Consider the following 26,415-nt stretch of genomic DNA (forward strand, 5'->3'; position numbering starts at 1 on the left):
CCGTCAGGGTGAAGGCCTGGATCAGCAGCCACAACCCAGCAGCTCTGACATCTCCCTGGTGGCTTCCTGGCAGTGCATGGGTGACACAAGCTGGAAGCATGCTTGGGACCGAAGGATGAGGTGGAAACATCATCCCAGTTTAGGAAGGGTCAAAGCGTCCTCTGTGCAGTGATGCACAGTGAAGGTGAGCAGCAAGAAACGCGTGTGTTAAATGTGCTGCTGACACCCTGCACATGGTGGTCTTTGTGATACACGCCGTAAGATCTCTGTGGTAAGTTCAGTCCTCTTTTCTTTCCTGATGGTAGGAAAGCACAGGCTACGGACTGAATGCTCACCACCTGACTTGCTTGCTTTCCCTCAAGGCAATCAACAACAGTTGAAATGAGAAGGGACCATTTCATGCAGTAAGTGGGGACAGCTGGTCAAGGAAGACCCTTTTTCAGCTTTTCCAGATCCCAGGCCCACCTCAAGCTCCAGGCTGACGCGATTTGCAGCCAGTGACATAGTTGGCTGCAGCAGAAATGAGAAGGTCTCTGAGAAGTTTGCCTGGCAATGGGAGCATCAGTCTCACACTCAGGTGTTTATGTTTTACTATATGCCTTAGGATAGATATCTCATGAGGCTTGTGACTGTTGAGGAGTCCCATCTAACCTGAGGAAGAAAATAATTCCCCTGAAATTTGAAAGACCTCTTTCTAAAGAAGCCTGTTCCACCAGGAAAAAAAAATAGAAGCATCCCTCTTCAGCTGTGAGTGCTGTTTTGTGTGTGTGTGTAACTCAGATGTGCCACTCTCAGGTTGGTGTCCCTGAGAGGTGCTCACACGCGATGGTGTGAATATTTGCTGTCTGTTCCTCAGAGTGGCTCACGAAGGGTTGATGCATTGCAGAGCTACCTTATGATCTAATTTCTTCTCCTAATCTGAAAACCTTTGTGTTGTTAAGGGGAAGTTGCCATGCAGGACACAAAGTATGCTTGGGTTTGCAGTTACTGAGGTGGCTTTGTTTTTGCTGGTCCTGAAGCAGCCTGGGACATTGCTGTTGCATGGGATGTGGTTGCAGATGCTCTTGATATCCTTAGAGGATAATTGTCTTCCCTTCTTGGGATATTAGAGCAATGGTTCCCAAAATAAATCCAGCTCAGGGTAAGTGCTGTTTTTTTTTTTTTTTTTTTTTTTTTTTTTTTTTTTTCCCCTCCAGCACAGTGTCCCAGGCATGTATGCAATCAGTGCGTGTTGTGTGAGGGATGGCTGAGAGGATGGGATGTCACTGGCAGATGAAATCATAAAAATGGTTACAGGCTTCATACTGAGCGTGAGGCCATGATTTAAGTTATAGCAGAGATTTGTGACTGCTTAGTCTGGGAGCTCATCGGGAAGAAATGTCAGGAAGTAAGGAAGCTCAGGGATTACAAACCCACCAAAAGCAGGAGTGATTATTAACTCAGCAGGATCTTAGGACAACATGACAGGAAGTATTTCTGATAGAGGTGGTGGCTTTGAGAGTTCCCCAGGATATTAGAAAGGACTTGAGGTGGGATAGTGTGTATTACTCAAAACTCACACATCCAGGAAAGGTGAATTTAAAATCAAACTCACAGAGGTATTGCTGAAGGACTGAATGAGGACACTCTTTGTAGGAGAGAAACTGTAAGGAGCTCCCTGTTGTGCAGACTGTATGGCACATGCCGAGGCACAATCCCAGTTTTCTGTGTTCTTCAGTCTCAGAAGGAAAGAATGGGAAACACAGTGAAGATATTTACCTGCAAGAAAATATTGAAAAAGTACATGTTGGGTATAAGCTGGCAATGAGCAAATTTAGTAGGAAATTGGAAGTCTTTTCCATGGGAAAAACAGAAGCCAAAAGTACCCGAAGTGAGACTCTTGGGAAGCCGTCGTGGCACGGGGATATTTGGTGGGTGTCAGCAAACAGACTCTGACCTGTACAGGTGAAAAAGAGCTCGTAGTGGAAAGGTTTGTTTGAATGATATTTCAAAACCTGGAATGGCCGGCTCTTAAACTCTGTATGGCCTCACTGCCCTTTCTCTCCATCTTTTATTAGATGAGAATTTGCAAGGAAACTCTAAGGGGGATGACGTGGTACATGTAGCAAAGTGAGTCCAGAAGTTCAGGCAGGCTCAGCGGTGCGTGTACACGTGTGTTCAGGATGTAAGATGTGGGGCTATTTCAGAACAGCTGAGTTCGATCTGAGAGCCTTTAGACCTTCAGCATTTTACTTCATTACCCTGTTGTGACATTATGCTGGACGGCCTTGAAAAAAGGATTTGAGCTATAGGGATTTCAGTAGACAGTAGATTTCAGCTACTGTCTCAGAGGTGTGCAGACCTGGATGCTTCTAAGCATGTGTCAACATGTAGCATTAAAAAAAGCAGCCAGGCTGTTAAGGTGTTAGGTGTTCCTTCATTCCTGCCTTTGTGTCTTGCAACAAAAGATGCTTTGTTTGCTCATCAAGGCTTAGAGGGGAATGACCACATTGAGGTTTTACACATAACCCCACTTCAAGCAGACCAACACTAGTCTGTAGGTTGTACATCTTTCTCTTGTTTGCAGAATGGATGCATCCTTCTCTGAGGGATGTGTCTTGTTCTCCCTTAGTCAGTACAAAACTTGACAAAAATTCAAGGCCAGAAACGGGCAGCACCTGGAGACTCCCTCTGTGGGGACACCCCCGTGGGTTCTAGCTGTGCTCTGTTGGTGGGCCGTCGGCAATAGCTGCTTGGCAGCTTCAGGTGGTGGCAATTAATTTGAGACCTGATTCCTGTCCCCCCTGCAGGAAGATGAGCAGAAGCAGCCAGGTCTGGAGCTCCCGCAGGAGTTGTTGGAGTCCCCTGGGAGGAGCAGGAGGCCCTGGTGCTCCCAAGCATTGAATGAAATGCCTTGGTGGTTACTTTTTCTTGCCATGGTGCTGCTGCTGTGTTGCCCAGCTGCAGGCTGGTGCCAGCATAGCCCCAAGGGCATAGCCACAGTGTGGGGCTGGGGCAGCCGCCCCTTTGTGGTCCACTGGGCTTCGGGTCCTCCACGGCCCCAGAGGTGTCCCTAGCACAGCCCCTGCAGTGGGCCAGGCCCTGCTCACTGCTCTCTTCACATGCAGGTTTTGGCACGGATCCTCTCAGCTCCTGTGGGTGGATCAGGAGGCGCTGCTTGGCTTGTGGGGGCTGGCAGCTCCCAGCAGAAGCCAGGAGCTCCTGTCCTTTGCAGCCTGCTACAGCCATAAAGATGCTGCAGAGGCCTTGTGCACCTTCCTGCCCAGTGTATGAGCCCTTCGTGATGCTGCAATCTAGCCAGGGGCTCTTGGCTCGGCTCTGTGCTGCAGGAGGGCATGGAACGGGAGGGAAGGGGACCGTGTCCCTGGGCCTGGCCCCAGAACTTGAAGGTTTCCCTGGGGCTGGCACCTGCCTGGTGGAGAGGGGCCTGAGTACTGTCCCCCCAGTACCTTCCTTCGGGGTCTTTCTTCTCCCAGAACAAACACTGTGTTTGTTTCTTCTTCACAGCTTTCAGAGCTGGCTGTGGGATGGACGGACACCCAGATGGCTGGGGCCTCTTGTGGGCACTGCTCATTGCTGTTTTGTGCTGTTAACTTTGCTGATCAGATGGGTTTTTGCACCAGAATCCCCTCTCATCCGCTCTTCTAAGTAAAACAGGGCTTTTCTGTTCCCCTGCTCTCATTCCTCCCTCCTTTCTCGTGTGTGGTGTGCTGCAGGGCCGTGGGGCAGGAGCTTCTCCCTCAGAGGCTGCACGGAGCACGGCTTCTGCCCTGAGCATCTCCAGCTCCAGGTACTTACAGTCCATGCTTGTGGAAGCGCTCTGGGCTGTGGACAAGGTCGTAAATCAATTGCTGTCATAACCAAAATATTAATATTGAATGTCCTAGTTGTGCACTGTATGGATATTGACAAATAAATTTGTGTTTATTGATCAGCTCACCCTGGGCAAGTGCAGCTCACTGTGCCTCTGGTTCCTGGACAGCTCCAGCCCTGGAACCCCAGCTCATGGAAGTCTCCAGCCCTGGGTGTCTCCTGGATGTCTCCAGGTAATTACAGCTTGTGCTTGTTACAACAGCCTGGGCTTTAGGCCAGTTTGTTAATCAATCGGTAATGCGAGTGTGAGAATTTAATTTCATGGTGGTACGCTGCCTAGGTATTGACTAATTGGTTTTCATTGTATTTATTGGTTAATTAGCCCTGGACATATCTGTCTCCCTGTATCTCCCCCTTGTGGATGGCTCCAGCTTGTTAGCAGCTCCAGCAGGCTTTCTGCTGTAGATAAATAAACACAGCTCATGCTTGTTAGCCCAATCTGGGCTTTAGATGAGGTCATATATCAATCACTTTTGTAACTTGAATATTAATATTGAATGGTGCAGTTGTGCTTTGTACAGACATGGATTAACCTAGTTTGTATTGATCTGTTAGTCCTGGACATGGCTACAGTTGGTGGACATGTCCAGCCCTTGATGTGTTCAGTTTGTGCTTGTTGCAACAAGGGCTTTAGACAAGGTTGTAAATCAATCACTGTCACAGCTTTAACACTGCACGTGTTGTGTTTGTATGGTGTAAAGTACAGGCTTTGGTATATGGCTTGTGTTTTTTCTTCAATGAGCTTTTTGTGTCTACAGTTCATGGATGGCTCCAGCCCTGGTTGTCTCCCAGATATTTTCAGCTTGTTCCAGGTTCCAGCTTGATATCTTCTAGCTGTCTCCAGCTTGTTGCTGTTTCCAGCCCCATATCTCTTGGATCTTTCCAGCCCTTGAAGTCTCCTGGCTATCTCCAGCTTGTTTCTGGCTCAAGCTCTTTAGAACTTGTGCTTGTTTATTATTATTATTTTTTAAGTGCTCTTTTGACAAAGCTATAAATCAACAAGTCATAATTTGAATACTAATATGAACTGTCATAGTTTTCCAGAAATTGCCTAAATATTGCACAATTAAGGGGGTAACCATTCTGCATGGGGTACAATGAATGAGCAGTGGAAAGGGAAAGGCACCATTTTGCCCAGAGACTATTTTGAACACTTCGGCCTGGTGTGTGCTAGCATCCCAGACTTTGGGGACTGCCACGACTGGACCCCCCCCTCCATACACCCAACCCACCCCCCTCCCAAGTCTCCTCCAACCCACCCTCGAAGCCCCCCAGCCCCTGGGGTGTAAAGTTTGCCCCAGAAACAGCCGACATGGTCTCCCTTCCTGAGCCCAACCACACAGAAACTGGTCCATGCTGCACACTCCAAACCGAATCACCCGTTCTCCATCTCCGAGCCCCACAACCGGCCAAACGAGGCCGTTCTGAGCCCCCCAGCCATGGCACTGGGTTGGTGCATTGGGAACACGGAGGTGGGCCTGTGACAAAGGCTGGCACATACCCAGCACTGTGCCTCTAAGCCCCCGACCAGCCCAATGGGCCCTGTCCCCACCCCACATATGGGACTCTGGCTCTGTGATGTAGGCACCAGGGGGACTGTGGGGGGCTGCAGGGACCCCCACACCCCAGCTCCCACCTGCATGCATCTGCCCTGCCTGCATGGCTGGCCCCAGAACAGCTGACATGGGCTCCAGCCCTAAGCCCAACCTACAGCAGCTGTGCTCTGTGCCCAGCCCCAAACACACAGCTTGGTCTGTTTCTCTGAGCACCAAAACAACCGAAATGGACCTGGTTCTGAATCCCCAAAATGTGTGATTTCGCTTTCGTTCTCAATACCACGCAGCATCACACTGAGCCTGTTACAAAGGTTCGAGAAGGCACAACTTGGTCTCCATTTTGAGTCAAAAAATGATCCTGGTTTGAAGCCCCTAAAAGACAGTACTTAGTTTTCAAATTTGATCCCCAAAACAGGCCAAATGAGCCTGGTTCTGAGTCCCCAAAATGTAGCATTTAGCCTTCATTTGCAAGTTCCCATTGAGCCTGCTATAAAGGCTGAAGGGTGCACAACTAGTCTCCACTTTGAGCCAACAAATGATCCTGTTTTGAAGCTCCCAACAAATAGGACTTAGTCTCCATTTCTGAGCCCCCACGAAGTAGGACTTAGTCTTTTTTTTCAGTCCCCTGCAGCAGCTCTCTGAGCCTGTTATAAAGGCTGCAGAATGCATGACTTAGTCTCCATTTTGAACCACCAAGTGAGTCTGGTTTGAAGCCTCCAACATGTCGGACTTAGTCTTCATTTCTGAGCCTCAAAACTGGCCAAATGAACCTAGTTCTGAGTCTCAGGAAAGGAGGACTTAGTCTTTTTTTTTCAAGGCCACACCTGCCACCACCACCCCCCCTCCCACAGGCCCCACTGTGAGCCTGTTATAAAGGCTGAATGATGTGTGACGGAGCCTCCATTTTGAGTCCCAACAGTGGCCAAATGAGCCTGGTTCTGAGTTCCCCAAAAATGTAGGACTTAGTTTTTGGTTTTGAGCTTCCACTGAGCCTTTTGCAAAGGCTGAAGACTACACAATTTCTGTCTCCATTTTGAGTGCCAAGGGTGGTTGATAGAGCCTGTTTTTGAGTCCTTCAGAAACGCGTGCAACTTAAATTTCCATTTCAAGCCCTAAATTAACCAGTTTTGAAGCCCCCAAACCACAGGACTTGGTCTGTTTCTGAGCCTCCAAAGCAGCAAAATAGCCTGGATCTGAACCCCAAAAACGTAGGGCTTAGTCTCTATCTCCAAGCCCCCACAGCAGCCTGTGAGCCTGCTGCAAAGGCTGAGAGCTGTGGGGGCTAAGCCGCCATTTTGAGCCTTTTTCAGTTGAAACTGTATTTCTGGCAGTGCGAGGCATCGGTTGGAGGCACGCTGGGAAACACTTCCTTCCTTCAGGAGCTGAGACACCTCAACCTGAAGGAGAACTCATGCCTCTTTAATCTGCTGCTGCTACTTTAATTGTAATTGACTTAATCACACCACAGTTCATTCTGATTCAGGTACAGGATGTGATTTCTCTCTCAGAAAAGTCTTACAAAATTGAAATGCTCGTTGGGGGAAAAAACAGAAACCTACCTGGAGAGATGGAGGGACCTGGGGTTAGAAATACAAGGCAGGCTGAGCTAATTCAGCTCCTCAGACATTCAGCTGAAAACATTTCCAGCTTCTCCTGCCCATTTTTCTGAGCAGCCCTAGCAAACTTCAAAACAAACACAAATATAGGGCTTGTCTCTGGTATGTGTACTTGCAAAATGTAATTTCAAAGCTAAATACTGACATCTTACCTTATTTTTTTTTTCCCCCAGCTGAACATCCAGAAAGTATGTTGTCTTTAAAGAGTGAAGGATTATCCTCATTCGTAGTTCCAACATCCAATGTCCCTGCAGGCATGGTCTGTGCTCCTGTGCTCATTGTGACTGATCATCAAATACTGACAAGGCTTTCAGGTAGAATTTATACCAGAAGTGTCATTCTACACATTTAGGAGCAGTCACCCCCAGTAACAATAGTGCCAGTTCTTTTTGAAACCATTTCTCCAGAAAGAAAAACTGGGATTCTTTCCTCAGTGTCTTCACAATATTAGGAAGATTTTCATTTCTTGTTCTTTTAAGTGTGATTTGGGTGCTTTATGAAAGTTAATATATGTCTTTAAAAGTAATGGATAGTCTGTAAGCAATATCTCAATACTTGTATGACAACTAAACATGCTAGTGAGGATACAGGCACACAGTGCAGAGCAATCGTATTTTATTGTAGCATTTGAAAGGGAACCTCCATCCAGTATCACAGGCTGCACTAATTACATGTTGATTTCATAGTTGTTTTCACCTGCATGTACCATGCCTTCCTTACAAACCAACCCACAGTGCCACATCAGCAGGTAAGATCTAACAGTTCTTCTTCTTCTTATATATTATTATTATATTATAAGATAATATTATTATCTTATTATTATATATTATAATACCTTATTATTTCTGCTTTGAGGGAGTGATGCAAAGGCAAATGTAAAGGTATTGACCCTTCATACATGTGGCCAAGGGGAATAAACACCTCACAAGGACAGGCTAACCACAAACTGCAGAGGACGTGTGATCCAGCAGCCTGGCAAGTGGGAATCGTGGTCTTTTGAAGTGTCACAGTTCTGAACAAGTAACGCCTCAGTATGTTTTTCTTCCACTAGTTTGTGGCATGGCAGTCACAGAGCAGTCTCCATGAAAAGGAAATATGCTGATTTGTATTCTGGAGAAATCCTCTAAATTGATCGAAACCGACTGCTCAGTCACCAGTCCTGTTCTCTCCTAGATCATTTAAGCAAGTCAGCTTGTCCCAGAACAGGAATTTGCTGTAACTCATTGCAGATGGAGTTCAAATGTGGCACTGTGTGACAGGAACATGCCAGAGTTCATGGAATTGATTCAAAGGAGAAAGCAGCCAGCAGCAGACCTGTTATTATTCACCATTCTTCTTTTGTGTTCCAGTTTGGTCGATGCAACATTCAATTTCGCACCCACTATGAACTTCCCTTTCCCAATGAGGGCTGGCACCTCATCCCTCACAATGTCAGATCCTCTGCTTGATCCTTGCTGCTCCATCCTCAGGGAGATCACAGCCTCGTAGTGCCTCTCTGTTCTATCCCCCAGTGCATATATCTTGGAGAGGAAGAATATTTATTATGTTCTTGGGCACTTACTGTACAACATCATAGCTTATTTGTGTGTCCAGCTTGCTGGCTGCCTGCATGGGGCAATAAGAGGGGATGAACGCATCTGAACACTCCACGGAGCTCAGCAGAAATGGAATGTGTAGAGGATGAGATGAGGGTGTGTGTCCTCAGGAGGACAGGCTGGAGGAAGGTCTCAAGAAGAGGTCAGGAGATAGCCAGAGCTGTAAAAGGCATTTTGTAGCACCCAAAAAGGAAAGGCTAAGGCTCCTGTACATCCATTTTTGGCCTTAAACGTGCTTTTCATTTCACGTCCGAGAATCCTTTATGTGCCTGTGACTGCAGAGGCCTGGGTGAGCTGCATATATGTATCTGAAAGTTTACTTTTAATAGCATTGCTTTTAGTTTCTCCTTGATGGCGACTTGTTCCCCTTCCTAAGTGCATCAAGAGTCTTTGGAAACATTTGAAAGTGTTTAATATATTCTGAATGGCAGGGGAGATTAAGCAAGCCACTCAGGACTTTCAAAATGTGTTTACTTTGACTCAGAAAGCACTCTGATTTTAAAGAAATTTCCTCTTCTGTTGTCAGTGATTTTTAGTAGTACCCTTTTCCCAAGTCACAGGAACCTGAAAGTGTCAAATATAACTGCCAGAGAAAGACATGGTGAAGGCAGTTGCTTTTCCTCAGAAAAGAAGCATGAACTTCCACAGTGGACAATGAAATACCTTGAGCCACTTGCACTGAGGTAAAATTTGTGGAGTACATAGTATAAAACAACTGTGCAATGAGAACTCAGTTCTGCACGTTCAGTTTTGTTAATCGTAAATAACAGAAATTTTTTAACAGGTTGTGAGGACACAACACATGGAGCAGAAAGACCATCAGGGAACAAACCACCTGATGCTTTCTTTGCTCATAGAGTTGTTCTTTAAAGAAGAACTAATCTTTGAGAAGGACTATCTCGAAGCATTCCTTTTTGACCACAGCCAGAATGAAGATGTTCCTAGTGCCTGTTCCTAGGAACTAGGTTTCTGAGGAACTAAAAGGGCAGCTTCAACCTGTGGCTTGAAGTTGAGTCTTAGAGTTGGGCTGTCTTTGAGTTTTTGTGTGAAGAGTCCTAAGTGTCTCCTAGAGGTGCTCTTGTCTGGGGTCTGGCAATCTGGCTGTGGCTTGGGACAAACTGAGCATAGGAAGCCCTGTGTATTACTTGCCTTAAACTCTGCAGAGCTGGTAAAGTAATTTGGGATTGGTGCAAGAATGTGAGAGTTCCTCTTGTACCCTGCTGAGGGCAACCATAGTGTAGAAGACTTGCTGTTTGGGTACAGGACCCAAGTAATGTGAAACACCCCAAATGTATATCGTTTACTTAAGTAAGCAATGAGAATTTGATTTCAGGAGCATCTGTGTAATCATCCTTATCTCAACCATATGTAATCTGAACATTCAATGCAAAGCAGTCATCCTGAAATGAGCTGAGACTTCCCCACAGAGTAAGTCACTTTTCTTCCTTTGTGTGTGTGTACACAGATTGATCACCCCTCTGATTTCAAAGGTGTTTCTCCTTTTACTTACAATGTGAAGCAAGGGTAAAATAACAGACTGAAATATCCTGCATTGAACCCCACAGAAAAGGTACATCTGTGAAATGAATACCAGGTGTCAAACAGAAAAGGCTTCTACTCTTTCTGAAGTGCTGCCTGCCTCTTCTTTGACAGTATCTCAGGCATTATATCTCCACTACTGTCATGTGTTCTGGTGTGTGGCTCCCAGTGACCCCTTTGTAACCCATACACCCTGGTTTGAAATTTGGCTCAGCATGAGGGCAGCCAAATTCTTTTAAAATTGTGAGCAACTCTGTGTGCTGTAAGCATCACTGATGTGTGGGTTTTTGGCTTGACCCCCAAGGAAACAGTTTGTGGAAAGGCCTGAGAAGCCCCCCCCCCCCCGCCCTGGACTAATTGATGCATCTCTCAGTGAAATGCACAGCATCTGTGTGGGCTGAAAAAAATGGGACAAGAATAAAATGCAGTCTCCTCCCCCATTTTTTTTTTTTAATCAAGTTTACTCGAGTACTGTGTGCAGTTCTGGGCACCACGGTACAAAAAGGACATTAAACTGTTGGAGAGTGTCCAGAGGAGGGCGACAAAGATGGTGAAGGGCCGAGAGGGGAAAAGGTATGAGGAGCAGCTGAGGTCACACTTACAGGCTTGGGGCATCAACCACCTCTCTGGGAAGTCTATTCTAGTGTTTGACAACGTTAGTGGTAAATAAATTTGTCCTAATGTCCAGTCTGAACCTCCTCTGGTGCAGCTTTGTGCCATTCCTGTGCATCCTGTTATCAGTTAGCAGGGAGAAGAGCACCTCCCTCTCTGCTTCACCTTCTCAGGAAGTTGTGGAGAGCAATGAGGTCATGAAAACAAGTGGCTTAAGAAGCCAGTTTCTCTGGTGTCTATGAAGAGATGAAGATCTCCCTTATCAAACTAGTTTTACTCTAGAAGTTCTACTTCGGATTTGCTTTTCTTGAAAATGGGCAACTGGAAATGGAGAAAAATGTTCATAAGTCTCTTAGGACAATCCCAAAATGACCTACTTCAAGCAGTGAAACCAGAGCATGGGGTACTATGAAGACAAGGCAGCTTTCCTTCCTTAACCTTCAGTGTGATGCTGTTGGACTATGTGCCTGCCCACAGATACAAAAACCCATGGAGCATCCCCACTTGCCCCTGTATCACACCATCTGCTGGTCACAGAGAAGTTGTGACGTTAGGTAATGCTAACTATACATGGAAACCTGTACTTGTCAAGTGAGAAACAGCAATTATATCAAAGGATGCGTTCTTGCAGATATATGGTATCAAAACTGCTTAAAGACAGATGGACCAGAAGGCTAGAACATGCACCTGTACTAAAATAACATGGGTGAGGTTTTTGTTTTGTTTTGTTTTTTAAGCCTTCAGTGGCTGGCTGCTGAAGTCCTCTCATCTACTCAGAAAACATTTCTAGCTAAAGGAGAGGAGAGCAGATGCCTCCTGTTCAGCAGATGCAGAATCTCTTAGATACCATTCCTCATAAAGCAAAGCCCAAGGTGTTACATGTTCCTGAGAAAAGTGTTGGAGCTGCTATCCGGACATATACACACGTACCAGGAAGACTCTGGATCACAGAATATTCACTCCTTCCTTTCCCCCAATTTCCCTGCTTATTCCTCCGCAATGGTAAAAACAGGACATATTTTTAAAAATCAAAATTGTAAATCTTTTTCAATTTTTAATTTTCAAGGGAGTGAAGCTTTGGGATGTAAGTGTTCCTTCATTTTGCAAAAGGCAAACTAATGAAAAAAAAAAAAAAGACCCTTCCATATGAAGCAAACCAAAGAAAGATTTGTTATGTTAAAGATTTTATTGCTACGTGCTCCCCAATACAACAAACAGGATCAGTAGTGTACACTTTAATGAAAGTGAAATTAGCTTGGTAGAAAAGAAAGCAAAAAGGTACAAGGATTATCTACACCCACATTGTATATATGTAGAAGATAAAGACAGAGAAAGAATTTGACATTTGGGAAATTTCCAAGGAATAAAACACACCCTATTTGTCTGTTTGAGGCTCAGGGATTGTCTGCACAATCTGTTTAATACTAATTTCTTTGACCTTCAAAAGCCTTGCAGAAAGGTAGCAGCAATTCTTTAGAGGTGTTGGGTCAATACTTTAGTGGATTAGATTATGCACATCACAATACAAGATGCGTCTTGCATGGCGACCCTATACTCCCCTGAACAGGATTCATCTACTTAAAAGTTTCATTTACCTTAGAAGTCTTCTGACAACAGTTTTCATCCTTACTTAATCGTAGTGATTCTGCATAATCACTACAGAAGTTTATTTCCAGAATTTAGCCTTTGGAGTCCTACTATTTTATAGGATGTTAGACGTTCACAATCACTGTCCTTATAAATGGGTCAATCATGAGGACCTTTTATGGGGAGCCAAAAATTGCACATGAATCTTTCATAGCCTATTTAGAAATTAAAGATGCCTGTAACAAAAAAAAAATAAAATAAAATGTCATAAGACTTTTTTTTTTTTTTTAAAGAATAAGATCAACAATTTCTCTACAGTAGTTTAGTTAGCTTAAATTTCTGTTCTATCCGTATGACATAGCATGTACAGGTATCTAGTTACATCTCTCTATTTTATCTTGGCAAAAAGAATAGTCAACTGCCCTTAGTGTAAATATTTAGTACATAAAATACTATCAAGAATTCAACTTTTAATAAATATCTTTAGTTCTCAATCCTATATACAAGTACTTTACAGCAACACACAGGAGAGAGTGTGATTGGGTGGACTGTGAACAAGATGGTTATTGACATAAATTACTAGTACATTATTGCAGTCAGATGCATTGTGGTTGTGGAGATTTTGAGGTGAACCATGCTGAAAAATAAATATCTCTCTCACCTTTAAATCAATGCTTCCAGTAGGCAAAAAAAAAAATCTATTTTAAGTCTTGCCACAGCTATTTCTTATTAGTGCCTATTCTACCACTGTGATGCTTTTTCAGCTTCATAAAAAACAACCGGATCATCTGGAAAACACAACTCATTTTTGACTTGTGAATATTACAGTACTTACAGTATATACATGGTTTCCTACACTGGTCTGACCTCGTAGGCAAAAGGAGACCAAAGGGACAGCACTGCTACTCCTAAACTGAAGCAGTGCCTGCTCAGCATGGGCCATGGGTGTCAGTGTTCATTTCACAGGCACATACAATTGTTTTCCCAACCTGTGACTAGAATTACACTAAAATTTCTAAATCTACTTTTAATGGGCAGGTGGCAATAAGTAGACTCATACCTTGAGGATCACACTTTTTTTCCCCCTATTTCAAAAGAAAGCATCACATTGTTGACATTAATAAAAACCAAACTCTTTCCTAGTTTCAGTAGATGTAATTCATATGAAAATGGAACTCCTCCTTTTATGACAATGCTGCTTAAAAAATCAACTTATGGAATGTAAATAAGGCAGTACTCAATGGCAGGCACCTAGCAATTGTCCAGAATGTAACATAGGTAAACAGTTGTCTGACAGCACAAAACTCTTAAAAATAATACTGATTTTCTGCAATATACAGTATTTACACAACAGCTGCAAATTTGCTCATACAATATCCATTTATATAGATAAATTAGCAAAACAAGTCTTATGGATTCGGTTGTTCCATTGCAAAAGTATTTTGTATAGTGTAAACGTTTGGTACCTCTTGTAGTGGGGCGTTTTCTATATGTGTTTAAAAACAAAAATAATGAGGTGAGTGCTGACATCAGGGCCGCTTTCCCTGTACTAGAACTTGACCAATGCCCTCAGCAACTTTTGCTCACTGTTAGGAATATTCTTTGGTGCTTTCCTCCAACGCATTCACGCTACCCAGATGACGCAGGATGGGAGGAGGATGGGAGCGACTAGAAAGTGAACCAGCACTTCTTGTTCTTTGTATTTACAAGGAAATGAGTTGATGATCTGCAGCGTCCTGCTCGTGGAAAGCAGCATGCACCATAGTGTCCAGAAGTAAAGAACTGAAACACAAAGCCAAACAAAGCCTCTTTCTGCTACTATCCTCCACGTGGCATTCACGTTCATCTTTCCACAGTGGAGGACCTCGAAGGCCATCTCTTGTCAACCTGCTTTTCACCCTTCCGTGAGGTTCTCAATGAAGAAGGAGCACCCACCATGGTGTTATTAAGTGGCACCACAGGAACTGCTGCTGCCAAAGCAAGGGCGTTACGAGGGCCAAGACTGCTGCTGTTGGCAGGTGGCTGGTGTAGCAAAGCAAACAGCCTAGAAGTCTTGCTCGCCTCAGGAACTCTCCATCGCGGAAACTCAGCACCTTTAGGCTTAGTGTTTGATGGGGAGATGCGTGTATCTGTGTCCTCTTCTGCAAAGCGAAGCCTGCCAAGAGAACTTCGCCCAGGCAGGAGCTCTGCGTAGCGGGGCACTGACGGCGTTGGCATCACCAAAGCCCTAGGCAGGTCACTGTGATCGAACAGCGCTTCCTCTTCAGTCTCAGCAGCCTCGGTAAGGAATGGAGGTGGGAGGGTGCTGCTGCGCTTGCTGCAGGACTCACAGCAGAGCTTGTTGTAGCCAGGGATGGAACAGTACCGTGCAAGCACTTCCATCTGACAGAAGATAGATTTGTCTCCCATACAGGGTTCATCTGCAAAACAAATCCAATGCTGATTACAAACCCAGCACCGAAGAGTGCCTGGACGGAATTTAGATGGGCATTGATAAAGTTCTGCCCATGTTTCCAAAATGATGGGCTAGTCTGAGATGCTTCATCCATCAAAGAACTCACCAACCCCATCCCCTAAAACTAACCCAACCCCTTCAAAGAGGCCTAGCTGGGAACAACAACAACAACAAAAAATCATTGTTCACTCCGAAAATGCTGGATTCTGTGCACACCAGTCATGAGGAGAGGAAAGTCATGCTCTATTTCTGGAGGGCCACAGACAGCAATTTCCAATGATAACCTAATAACTCCCAAATACCCTACACTAGTTGTCTTTCTACCCAGCCCAACTCACCTTCCCTTCTAGCCTAAGGACATTGCATATCAACAACATTAAAAACAATTAAATTTTCCCTTAAATAAATCCCAAGCAGTAACTTCTGGAGATGCCTTTTATATGATCTATTAAAATAAAATGTTAGATACATTTCTTAGTTTTCCAGTGTCCTAAACATAACTAGAGAACCAATGGAAAGCTCTTAACAGAAGTTCAGATGCCTTCAAGTTGTGCGTGGCATTCCTTTCAGACAGAGGAAAAGATTTTAAAGAAGTCAAAGATGTACTGGAGGGTCTCAAAAATGTCAATGTTTCTTTGAGCGTTTGCTGGATATTTGTATTTGACACATAGAAATGCAGTGGTCATTGCAAGAATATGAAAAAGGAAAAATAAGGCTTTTATATTTAGCTAAGAGCACATCTGTATCCGGTCTTTTAAATGTACAAATTTTATATTCTTAACCTGTTGTACCAGTACCTAAATCTGGTGCTGAGGCTCTAGCAGCAGTTCAGAAGCAGACCAGGAACATAGGAATGTGTAATACGTCACAGGACAGAAAACCAGCACTGAGGACAAGTGAGTTGCTCAGTGCATCCAGTAACTATTCAAATACTTTTGGAAGAGACCAGCAAAACAAAACATTCCCATTAACAGAATTTTCCTAAGATACCACAGTTTACTTGAAATAGTATTGATGGATTTTACTTAAAATAGAAGCATGCAAAATTATAATGTAAAAGGCCAAAAGCTAACCCCAACGATTGAGAGTATCTGTTCCATGTCTGGTCCTCAATTCATAGTTAGCAATTATGGAGTCAACATTTTAACGAGCAACAGATGCCATGTTTTGCCACTTATTAAGCTCTGAAATTAAATTAGCTTTCTGTCCTGTGATATTTTCTCACTGGCGTACAGATCCTGTCTCACCACATGTCAACAGTACGTTAGGCAACCAAGTTTTCCTATTTTAAAATATTAACTGTAGCCCAACCCCTCAATCAGTGTAAATCAGCTTAATTCCACTGAATTCAGTAAAATTACACACATCAGTGGGCTCGCGGGATGTTGTTTATAAATAGCAAATTATATGACTTCAGCACGTAATATAATTTTTTTCCTTGCTCCTAGTCCTGATGTGCTTCCTTGGACGGGTGTTTATTGGTTCTTGACAAACCTAGCATTAAATCTGCAGCTTTGCCTGGGAACGTATGTAGTCCATGGAGGCACTATAAGACTATTTTCAGCAGGAATTAGCATGGGAAATTCAAGGGCTGTATTCATAATTCATCTAAACTAGAAAAACTAATATTGAAACACAAATCTTTGCATCATATGTAAAGTAATAATTACGCCTTCATGGAAATGAAAGCACCTTATCTGGAAAATTATGGCAGTCACCTTATTAACGCACTGTGATTTATATCAATATATAAGTGAAAGCAAACATTATGACCTAAAATGACAAACAAATCAAAAATTATTTTTGCCATTCCATAAATGCATCTTATTTAGTCCTGTTCTCTCATGGCTGTTTTTTCTGGTATTGGTTTGCAATGGTTTAGATTTTGTGACTCACATGGTAGTGCAAAGATTTGGTTTTATACTTATCTACTTTCCGTAAATACAATCTTGGAGCTAGATACTCACATAATCCATTTTTTTTAATTTTATTATTTTTTAGGTTAATTCTGCACAACCTAGTCAACCATTTCCTATTCAGTACTGAAGTGCTTGTATCCTTCTGCTGATGTTCACGGTAAAAATTCTCCTTTTCACAATTTGTTACTTGCTTCACGGTAGCTAAGAGTAGAAGACACAAGAAAGTGTATCGGCTCCCTAGGGAATTTTTAGAAGATGAAACTACTAGAATAGAATTTAAATTAACTCAAATTTTTCACATTAGATTCTAGATTTGACATATCTCTTAAAAAAGGCATCACCTTGACTGTACATCCAATGGGATGTTTGCTGACAGCATCCCATTGAGAAATCTTGCTTTGAGCTGGAAGTTGGTATTTAGGCTCTAAAATTTAAAACAGGAGGTGGGTACTTCTGCATGCATACCATATCACATCTGGCAAAGTAGGGCTTCCTCAAACAGAGTTCTTACATGAAGCTCATCAGTTCGTGTCAGTACCACAAGATCAGTTTTTTAATTTGGGACAGATAAAAAGGAAATTTGATGGCAACATTTGCACAGCCACAGAAACATGACTGCTGCTCAGATTACTGCTATGGACCTGAAGAGTAAAATCTTGCCTCCTTTTTCCTTCTAGTCATAGAGAGTTAAGAAGAGTAAGTGAAATATCTATGGGAGGTGTCCTCATTTTTCTACACTACAAAACTCAGCTCCACTGAGGAAGAGCTGGTGACTCTTCTGTATGCAGACATGTTTTTTCATGAAATGAAAAAGAAAAGCTTTAACATAACATAAAAGGAATCACTCCAGCTATGAAAAATGTCCATCCCAGCTCCATTAAGATGAAATTCTCAGCAACTGTGCATTTATACGGTAAATCACTGGTCAAAAACACGTAATATAGACTAATGTTTTGCTAAGTCTAAAGCCCTGAAAATCAAAATAATAATCCAGGCTATACAGACTTAAAAATAAAGGTCTACCACACATTACATAAAGGGTTTATCTACATAAATGTTACAGAACACTAGTTATATATTAGCTGCATTCCCCCAAAACATAGAGTGTGGTAGAAACCACATCAGAAGAGTGTGGCAAAAAAGATAGACTACTTGGTCTGAAAGAATACTGGCAGCTACTTAGTGCAGAGGTTGAAAATCCCAGTGCTTGGTAAAAGTTATGGCCCTAATCCCTGAGCAAAGTAGAGAGGTTTGTGCTCAAAGAGAAGAGTCTGGCTGAGGAACAAAATGCACAGGGCCCCTGTGGTTTTTTCAAAAGGATGAAGGACTTGGCTGGATGCAGCTGTACATGCCCTTGTAGTTAGCAGCATTTTCATAAAGCCCACATTGTGCTGTAGGTTTGCTACAGCAAGGCCAGGTAGATCATTGCATTTCCCTGGCCATTACTTCTTTTTTTAACAGCTATTGCAATGTGTGCTATGTCCTCTCTCTTGAGGAAATGAACCTAGGGCTTCAGAACCCTGTAAAGCACCCCCAGTGCCTACATGTGACCACAGAAATCCTTCATTCACCAGGGCATGTGAGATGGGGTCCATATTAAGTATCCAAAAAAATAAAAATAAAATAAGTATTAACCAAGGTGATTCAACTGCAATTTGTAGAGGGTCTGTACAAGACCATCTATTGCTTACATTCCATATTAGTGAATCCTAGGTGTTGCAGGTCAGTGGCACTGAGTATTGCTGTGGGAGAACATAATACTCACATGGAGAAAAAAGACTGCATGATACTTAATTTTGAATGGCTGGAATTTAACAGTCTGTTACAGAAAATCCCAGGTGATACTTAAAGAACAAATTCTTTAAGCTAATGCTTAAAGCACAAGATCAAATTTACCTGAATAGTTTTTGAAGATGTAACCTTTATTTATTTTAGTTTCGGAAATGTTTCTATCACCAGTGAATAATCAGTCCTTAATAAAATTTGTTTCTAAAGTCACAGATAGTGATTTGCTCCCACCTAGTGGACCCACCATTTCTTAACAGTTCATCGCTCTGAGAATTATTTTCTCCTGAGTTCCTTCACTAGCAATAGCAGCAGAGAAAAAGAGCGAAGTAGAAACTTTTACCAGACTTGTGGCAAGCAGTTAGATTCAATCTGTGGGAGAGCATACTGCATGTTCTAAGAACTCTTACTCTAAAGAGTTACTAAATTACTAAATACTAATTACTAAAGAATTTTTTTCTACCAGCCAGTGGTCAGAGTATTAGGACTATCATGAGAGATTGAAAAAAACGAATAAATTGTATTATATTTTCATTTCCTTTCAATTGGCAGGGTTGTAAAACTCTTCCTGTGATCTAAAGGTCAAGCAGGGTCTTCTTTGGATTGACCTTCACCTTTGGCCCAATTTTTGCAAATGCAGCTTAGGCTAACATATCTAAATGCCCTTATTTCAGCATGTTTACAAGAGAGAACAACCCTGGTGTGTGAGAAACACCAAACCCCCTGGAGTTAAGGTATCAATAATAGTCTGGACAACAGGGTGCCTCTAGCTGGAAAACAGCAGGGCAATCTCGAGTGAATGATGCATTATCTAGAATGCAAGAAGTGAATGGTGGTGTGTGGTTGTCACCTGACAGTGTAGGGTCTTTAAAATATGGCACAGTACAAACTTGGTGTGTACACTATGTCATTATAAGCATGGGCTCTGCCTTGTCTTCGAAACCTGTACATAGAAAGTTCACCAAGTAAAACTAAAGCTTTAGGTAGGATTAAATACAGGTCTAGTATTTTTCATTGGAATTTAATGAGTATGAAAAGTCTTAACCATCTCTATCCCAGAAAACTGCTATGCCCTGACATGCTGCCCTGAGACAGGGACTGTTACCCTCATCTGATGCAGTCATATTAAGCTGTTTGCTTACCATTACAGGGAGCGAGTTTACAAGTCCTCACTGATTCTGGCTTTTCTCCATCACAGTGGTCACCAGCACGGCATATGATCTGCCGGGTCTCAGTGCCCTCCCCACAAGTTACAGAACACTATGAGACAGACACAAGACAATTCAGGATATTTCACAGCAACATGCAATAGTTAATGTGTATAAAATAGCCCAAGGCTGTCTTTCACATTAGGCTATACATTCCAGTAGCTTGTTTTGAAAGCAGGCTTTAGTGAAGGGTGGCATAATGGAAAAATAAGCAAAGAAAGAGGATGGTATTTTCTGCAGTTCTTCCTTTCTGTAATGTTAAATTTATTATTAGAGCATATTATGAATTTTTCTACTTCGTCTTCTTACAGCCAATTCCTGATCTTGACAGTACAACAGAAAGAGAACACAAAGGGCATGGAATTCTAACTCGGTACGTGCTGAGTTAGCTGTAAAGTTCAGCTGTTTGTTCCAAAGACACCACAACAATACTGACAATTGCAGAAACTTTGCGATTCTACCACAGTCCAAGTTGGTCAAACAAACAAACAAACAAAAAAACCTATCTATAAAGCTGTCCTCAGAGTTAGGGAAATACAAAGTTGGAAAGTTGGAGAAAAACAAAATTTCAATATTTGTTTTGCAGGATTGTATATCTAATATTGTGGATGTTTTCCATGTTGGTTTCTAGGATGGCATTATCTGCTGCCAAATTTCATGTCTTGGAGAACTCTGACAAAGTGCAGTCAGGAGCTTTCACCCCAGGTCCAGCTCTGACATTGGAGGCACGAGGTGTTAGCGGAGGTATGGTATTTGCTCATGACTGCTGCTCACCTACCTCAGACCAGGGTCCAGCCTTCCACTGTGCGGGGCACGGTACACGGTTGCACGGCCTGCGACTCTCAGGGCGATCTCCACTGCAGTACTTGAAGTGGACAGAGCGATTTGCGCCATCATGGAGGGGTTGAATGCAACGCACAGTACGGATCTGGTAGCCTGAATTCCCACAGGTTTTTGTGCAGTATTCCCACTCATCTGCTGACCACCTGGGGTGTAAAAAGAACAAGATGCCATCAGAACTTTTACCCATTATCCAAACTGCTGCCAGCTCAGGCAGCTCTTAGCATGCAATTTTTTTTGGTGGTGAAACCACTCAGGTCAGTAACCAGTCTTACACAGACAGGAAAAACATCCAGAACACAGGAACTCCAATCTAGATAGCTATCGGATAGCATCCCAAATCTAACATGGGTTGATTTCCACACCTACCACAGAAGGCAATCGTTTGTATCTTATCTCTAAGACACACTTACAGAGGCTGTGTGCATTCCTGAAGATTGCACATTCTACGAATGGGCTTTGGCTTTTTACTGGCTTCACAGAAGCTGCGATGAACCATTTTGTTATCACTTTTCCTGCGGCACCCGTATTTGGTATACTGGAACCCTGAAACATATTTCAGAAAAGTCAGGAAAAACAGGTTCTTGTTAGATTTTTTTGACTTAAATATAAGTTTTATGTTTTATTAAATGGTTTTACATGACATATATTAACAAGGTATTTAAACATGCTCACAGTTTGTTCAGTTTTCAAGCACTACATTGTTGCAGAGTGACCTGTGGATGTTGTTTAAAACATGGCACTAGGGTAGGTTTTCAAGGCCAAAAGGGACTGTTAAGACCCTTTAGTCTAACCTCTGCATTGCACATACAGATTTTGGCAAAGAGACAGTAGAAATTACCTCCTTATTGTCAAGTGGCAGGTCACTGACTAACAAGGGAATAAACCCATGTCCCAAATCTTATTTTAGTGTTCTTGCTGCTGGATGACATCACCCACTCATTTGCTGTACAAAAGTCTTAAAGTGACTTAGAAATTTACATTCCCCGTTATTTGTATAGGAGTAGTGTGCATTCCATAAGTAAAGTGAACACTCAGTAGCATAAATGGCTGGGTTTGTACATCCAAAGAGGCTTTGGGTGCTGCATTTAAACACCTAAAAAGGACTTTTCTTTCTAGGCTGAAGCATTACACTTTTGAATAATCAGACACTTAAGATATTTTAAGATTGGCCACCCCAAATAACAAATAACAAGCTGTTTTTAAAAAGGAAGCCCAAGATTTTTAAAGCATTCACTTCCCCCACCTTCTACTCTTCTACTTTTGGTAATTTGTCATTTATTACTAGAATGTGCTACATCATCTGTTTACCTCCACCACAGGGTTTGGAGCACTGCGACCAACTCTTTAATGCCCACTCAAAAGTATCTATTTCCTCCTGTAGGACGTTGTTGCTGTTGATAGTTGGCACTGAATCCTCGTGAATGATGTATTTATAAGTCAGGCTAGATCTTGTGTCATTCTCCCGAGGAATGATCTATTAATAATCAAATGCAAACAGTGGTAGAAAACCAGAGCCATTATTTATTCTGTAGTGTAAAGAAACTATGGCCTTTTAAGGACACGTGGAAACTGCTGGTTAGCTAATTGGAAAAAAAAAAAAAAAAGTAAAAGTCTTCTTTTATCTTCACAGTTAGAGCTAACAATAGTAAAATCAACAGAGAGCTGTTTAAAATGAGATGCCTTTCTAAACTAGCTTTCTAGGCTGGCCAAGTAGGACACCATCATCTGGGATGAAACGATGCAGTGGCCCAGTCATCTGCTTGGCAGGAGACCAGGGTTGGTCTCAAATACTGTTTGACGTGCAGTGACTTTTTTTGTCCACTGAAAGTGTCCCGTTGAAGTCAGAGACCACAATATTTGGTTTGTGACTGATACTTTACCACTGCATGAACAGGCAGCAGTTTACAAGGGAGGGTAACAGCTAGTGAGGAAAGGATTTCAGCCTGCCAGCTGACTCCTCAGCATATGTCTTTCTGACAGGCGTTAACACAGCAAAGTTTGTCTCAGCACAATCTCTGTGCTGACTGTGCACTTTTACAAAAGACAAAACCACATGTTCCCACTGCTTGACATACAACCTACCAGCACAACCACTGCATCATGCAAAGGCCCATCAGTGTGAAGAGTTTCTATGTCATCTTCTATGTTGTATTCCCACTCCACGCCCAGGTCGATGAAAGATCGGGATCTGGCTTCCTCCCCTTTCCCATTCAGAATATAGTGTCCTGTAGCCTGGTTCTTAATTGCTGAAAGGATTGAAAAGAGTGGCAGTCGTGCCTTCCATCATAGCGTCTGCAATCGTAGTGGCTTATGTGAAACTTGATCGGAGATATTACAGAAAGCTTTTTACAAAAAACATACAAACAAACACTAGGAAATGCTATAGATGCATTCTCAGAAAAAGGCCCTCCAAGACCATCTCATTTAGCCTCCAAATTCCACTCTGATGATAGACACATTTGCATGTTTGATTCAATTTTAGACCTCCTTATCCATATGAGTTAGATACAGATACAGAGCTAGAGATGGACTGAAAAACTTCTTCCTGTGTAATAATACGCACATTTTCCATATTGGTTTAGTTCCCAGGAAGCACGGGTAGTAGCAAGAAACTCAGGTCAAATCTTCAGAGTTTCCCTTCCTCCACATTTGCATAAGACCAAACCAGCATCACTGGGAATACACACCTCAGGAGACTCTAAGTGCATTCCTTATATTCCTCGGGTTATAAAAATGACAGCTTTTTTCTGTATTTCACTGTCTTTTGCGTATGTATTTAAGAACCAGATGCTAAAATCAGTAAGCAAAGAGCTGAGGCATTTGAACTCCTGGGAAACTTACTGGTTTTGGGTTCCTGCAACACACCTTGGAAGTCATGTAGTGTGCAGGTTATTATTGCGCTCTGATGACAAGCCATTACATCAGAAATCTGAGAGGTGGGCTCTCATTTTTTCTTTTGCAGATCACCATAGAACATGATAAAATATATGCAGAAATCTCACATGTTCCTATGATTAATGAAACTACTTACTGCCAAATCAAAGCTATCCCCTGAAAGGTATGAGCAGGCTGTGCTTGGTCCACACAAATATCTTGGACCTCAAAACCCAGGAGTTTTTCTCTGACATTAGCACAGCCAAAACTATTGTCTCTTCTTTTTATTTTTTATTCTTTTTTCTTCTTCTTTTTTTTTTTTTTTTTAGTAACTGACTTAACTTTGCCTAAAGAGTTTAAAATTCGGACAGTGCCTTCGCACAAAAAGAGCTGGCTAAAAGAATGTTAGAAACAATGAATGATCTCACCCCTCTAGTGTAAGCTAAAACTCCCTTAAGCATTAGGAAGTGGTAGGTAGCAAGACACAAGCTGATTAACAACAATATGGTATTTCTTACATAAGAAAAATCTCAAATGAAAGGGACTGCAATTATATGACAAGTTCTCCAGTCTTTCTTTCCATTAAAAATGCTGTTGCTTACAATCTGCAGCAAATAAGAATAATTAAAGATAGTGAATTTCATTCACAAAACAGAATGCATCTTTTTTTTCTTTTTTTTTTTTTTTTTTACTCTGGCAGCGCCTGTTTAAATTTGAGCGATGACAGTCTTTTATTAGTAAGCATGCAAATTGGATCAGTTTAATATTTTGAAGAATTCAGATGAGAATTAAATTTGATTGCTAAGCTTATGCTGTTGAACTCAGTCCTCAACATGCAATTCTGAATGCACATATTTACCCTAAATACTTTAATTTGGTTATCTCATTTCTCAGGTTCTTTTGCATGACTGCCCCATGCTTCTCATCATGCCTCAAAGCCAAACCTGAGGAGAGAAACACTTACCAAGAAAGTGAGGAGAAGCCTCGTCTTCTTGGATAAACACATGTCGAGCACCAGGAGGGATATCAAACATCTTAAGGTACCCTTTGGCATGTGTAGTAGTCAATGGAGAAAGCAGAGGAGGAAATAAAAAGTAATAGCCATGGTTAGGAGCGCTCTACATCATCCAGCTTCTACTTGCAGAAGAGGGCATCCATCAACTGAGAAGCAGTGCCACAGAGAAACTGATCAAATAGTTTTGTAACATGTTTGGCAAGACTTCCTTGTGCTTTTCCTCTTTCAGGGAGAAAAGAGAAACCAGTTACAAATCTATTTGTCGCTGGATTAGCTACTCTCCTATAGGCCATAATGATTAACAATTCAGGCAAAAATATGTTTCCTATGTTTCTGAGCATACAAAGGAGAAAAACAAGATTTTTTTTTTTTCCAGATCACCCATCAGCCAGACTGTTAGATTTGAATTTATTTACTGTACTGTTACATGTTTATGTCTTAAGTGTGCCTATTTACTTCTGAGACATCAACGACTCTGAAGAAAGTTGGATGTAGTACAGAGTGTATTATTGCTACACTTAAGGAAGGCCTTGTCTATGTGGAAGTTCATTACTGACAACTGTGAAATGTAAAATGAATCAATTCAAGTATTACTGCTGAGGTGAAAGGGCTGAACTCAACTCTCTATAGCTAAGAGTATGAAACAGTTCCCAAAGACAAGAATTCCTATTTTCAATTTTAATTATTTATCAGTCCAAACCACAAGTAATTAGTGTGATGTTAAACACGTACTACGGTAATTTAGGAAGACTAAAATCTGTCTTCAGAACCCGTCAACAGGCACTTCTATTTAAAGTTTTAAAGAAGAGCTACACAGGTACCAAAGTGAATGTATAATTAATTGGATGTAAGGATGTGAAACTCTGAGTTCATAGCATTTTCATATTCCTCTATTTTCCCTATAACACCTGCATATTTAATTATGATAAATCTTCTTGGATCCATTTTTAAAGAGCTGAATAAGTTTTTCCTCTGATTTGTACTCCACAATCCAATTTCCTGCTACCAAAGCAGTGTAGATGTGACAAGACTTGTAGTATTTGTGCATTGCAAACAGAAGATTTAGCATTTAAGTAACTGTTTCATCTGAGGGATTCTAAGACTAACCAATAAATGTGTAGTTTGCCATGCGTCTGACATAGTACTGCTGCTTGGATAACCAAAGAAAAGAAAATGAAGAACTATGAGTGTGTAAAATCATGGTCTTGGCTGATGAGTGAATGCAAAAGCAGCATTTGCTGACTTTTTTACTGACCATTTTTTGAGCATATGAAACAAAACTTTTGCCTGATTTTGTGTTATCTATCAACATCTAGATGAAGATGAGAACTATAGCAAGAACTCTCGAGTTGCCATGGATGTCGCTCTTTCTGCAAGCACATGAAACTTACCCAGAGTATTTTTAGACTCCTTTGTTTCAGAAAGGGAAATATTGCGAGCTCCTTTGGGCAATGTAAATGCTCCTCTTGTCTTCCCTTAAATAGAACGTCTGTAATTAGTGTTATGGGAGCCAAGCCCTGTTATTTCATTGACCACATTGTCAGCCAGATGGTCTTAACAAATATAAAGTAGAACTTACGTTCTGTGTTCAAAGGCATTTAAAGCAGTATTAGACACATCTAGCAAATTTTAATAGTCAATGAAAATTAGACCAGTGAAAATTCAGATAGGTGATTTTAAGTTGGATACTTGCAGATTTCATTTTCCAGAAACTTGAATTCTTTTTGGCATCTCTTGCTTAAATGTTTTCCTGTTGGGAGAGGTCAATTAGTCCTTTTAATGACTAGATTGCCAAAGTTACCATAAACCAATAAACATTTCACAAACACTTTCATCACTTTCATTAACATTTGGAAGTGGCTGATCAACAACAGTCTTTCCTGAACCATATCCTAGCACTGTCTGTCACTTTGAATTGTAGTGCTTTCCAGGCACTGA

At 42.0% G+C, this 26,415-nt stretch overlaps 2 protein-coding genes and 1 long non-coding RNA gene across 14 annotated transcripts in view; 2 read left to right on the plus strand and 1 right to left on the minus strand.

Annotated features, from left to right (window-relative positions):
- Positions 1 to 19: 19 nt before the first annotated feature.
- On the plus strand, positions 20 to 4,888 carry LOC311436163 (uncharacterized protein). 9 transcript variants are annotated; one of them, XR_014692629.1, is made up of 4 exons: positions 20 to 271; positions 363 to 577; positions 3,936 to 4,046; positions 4,632 to 4,888. XR_014692629.1 is itself a non-coding variant. In XM_084518031.1 (4 exons), exons 1-4 carry the CDS (start codon positions 2,794 to 2,796, stop codon positions 4,695 to 4,697), a joined length of 315 nt encoding a protein of 104 aa, XP_084374157.1. In that variant the 5' UTR covers positions 2,730 to 2,793; the 3' UTR covers positions 4,698 to 4,888. The 9 variants fall into 9 exon arrangements, 4 of the variants coding, with proteins under 4 accessions (XP_084374157.1, XP_084374158.1, XP_084374156.1 ...); XM_084518031.1 differs by lacking the exons at positions 20 to 271; positions 363 to 577 and adding exons at positions 2,730 to 2,811; positions 3,717 to 3,836; XM_084518032.1 differs by lacking the exons at positions 20 to 271; positions 363 to 577 and adding exons at positions 2,732 to 2,811; positions 3,717 to 3,790.
- Positions 4,889 to 7,768: 2,880 nt separating this feature from the next.
- On the plus strand, positions 7,769 to 24,506 carry LOC311436164. Its single transcript, XR_014692634.1, has 4 exons — positions 7,769 to 7,793; positions 16,835 to 16,909; positions 20,377 to 20,489; positions 24,357 to 24,506. It is a non-coding gene; the product is annotated as an uncharacterized lncRNA (long non-coding RNA).
- The window catches only part of ADAMTS3 (ADAM metallopeptidase with thrombospondin type 1 motif 3), a 163,755-nt gene continuing 149,298 nt past the window's right edge, over positions 11,959 to 26,415 (minus strand). For all 4 annotated transcript variants that reach the window (XM_084518019.1, XM_084518021.1, XM_084518020.1 and 1 more), the window contains 7 exons: positions 24,427 to 24,507; positions 22,671 to 22,834; positions 21,897 to 22,062; positions 20,999 to 21,131; positions 20,524 to 20,731; positions 19,680 to 19,797; positions 11,959 to 14,798 (listed from right to left, as the gene is read on the minus strand). In XM_084518019.1, coding sequence (XP_084374145.1) covers positions 14,221 to 14,798; positions 19,680 to 19,797; positions 20,524 to 20,731; positions 20,999 to 21,131; positions 21,897 to 22,062; positions 22,671 to 22,834; positions 24,427 to 24,507 — 1,448 coding nt within the window. In that variant the 3' untranslated portion in view covers positions 11,959 to 14,220. The remainder of the gene's footprint in view (positions 14,799 to 19,679; positions 19,798 to 20,523; positions 20,732 to 20,998; positions 21,132 to 21,896; positions 22,063 to 22,670; positions 22,835 to 24,426; positions 24,508 to 26,415) is intronic.

Source organism: Aythya ferina (genome assembly GCF_964211825.1).
Source record: "Aythya ferina genome assembly, chromosome: 4".
Lineage (NCBI taxonomy): Eukaryota > Metazoa > Chordata > Aves > Anseriformes > Anatidae > Aythya > Aythya ferina.

Coding starts and splice junctions, on each gene's coding strand:
- LOC311436163 (XM_084518029.1), top strand. CDS start 3,233: ATGCTGCAGAGGCCTTGTGCACCTTCCTGCCCAGTGTATGAGCCCTTC. Junction 3,390..3,716: donor CCTGGCCCCAGAACTTGAAG/GTTTCCCTGGGG, acceptor GGTGTGCTGCAG/GGCCGTGGGGCAGGAGCTTC. Junction 4,047..4,631: donor TGTCTCCTGGATGTCTCCAG/GTAATTACAGCT, acceptor TTGTGTCTACAG/TTCATGGATGGCTCCAGCCC.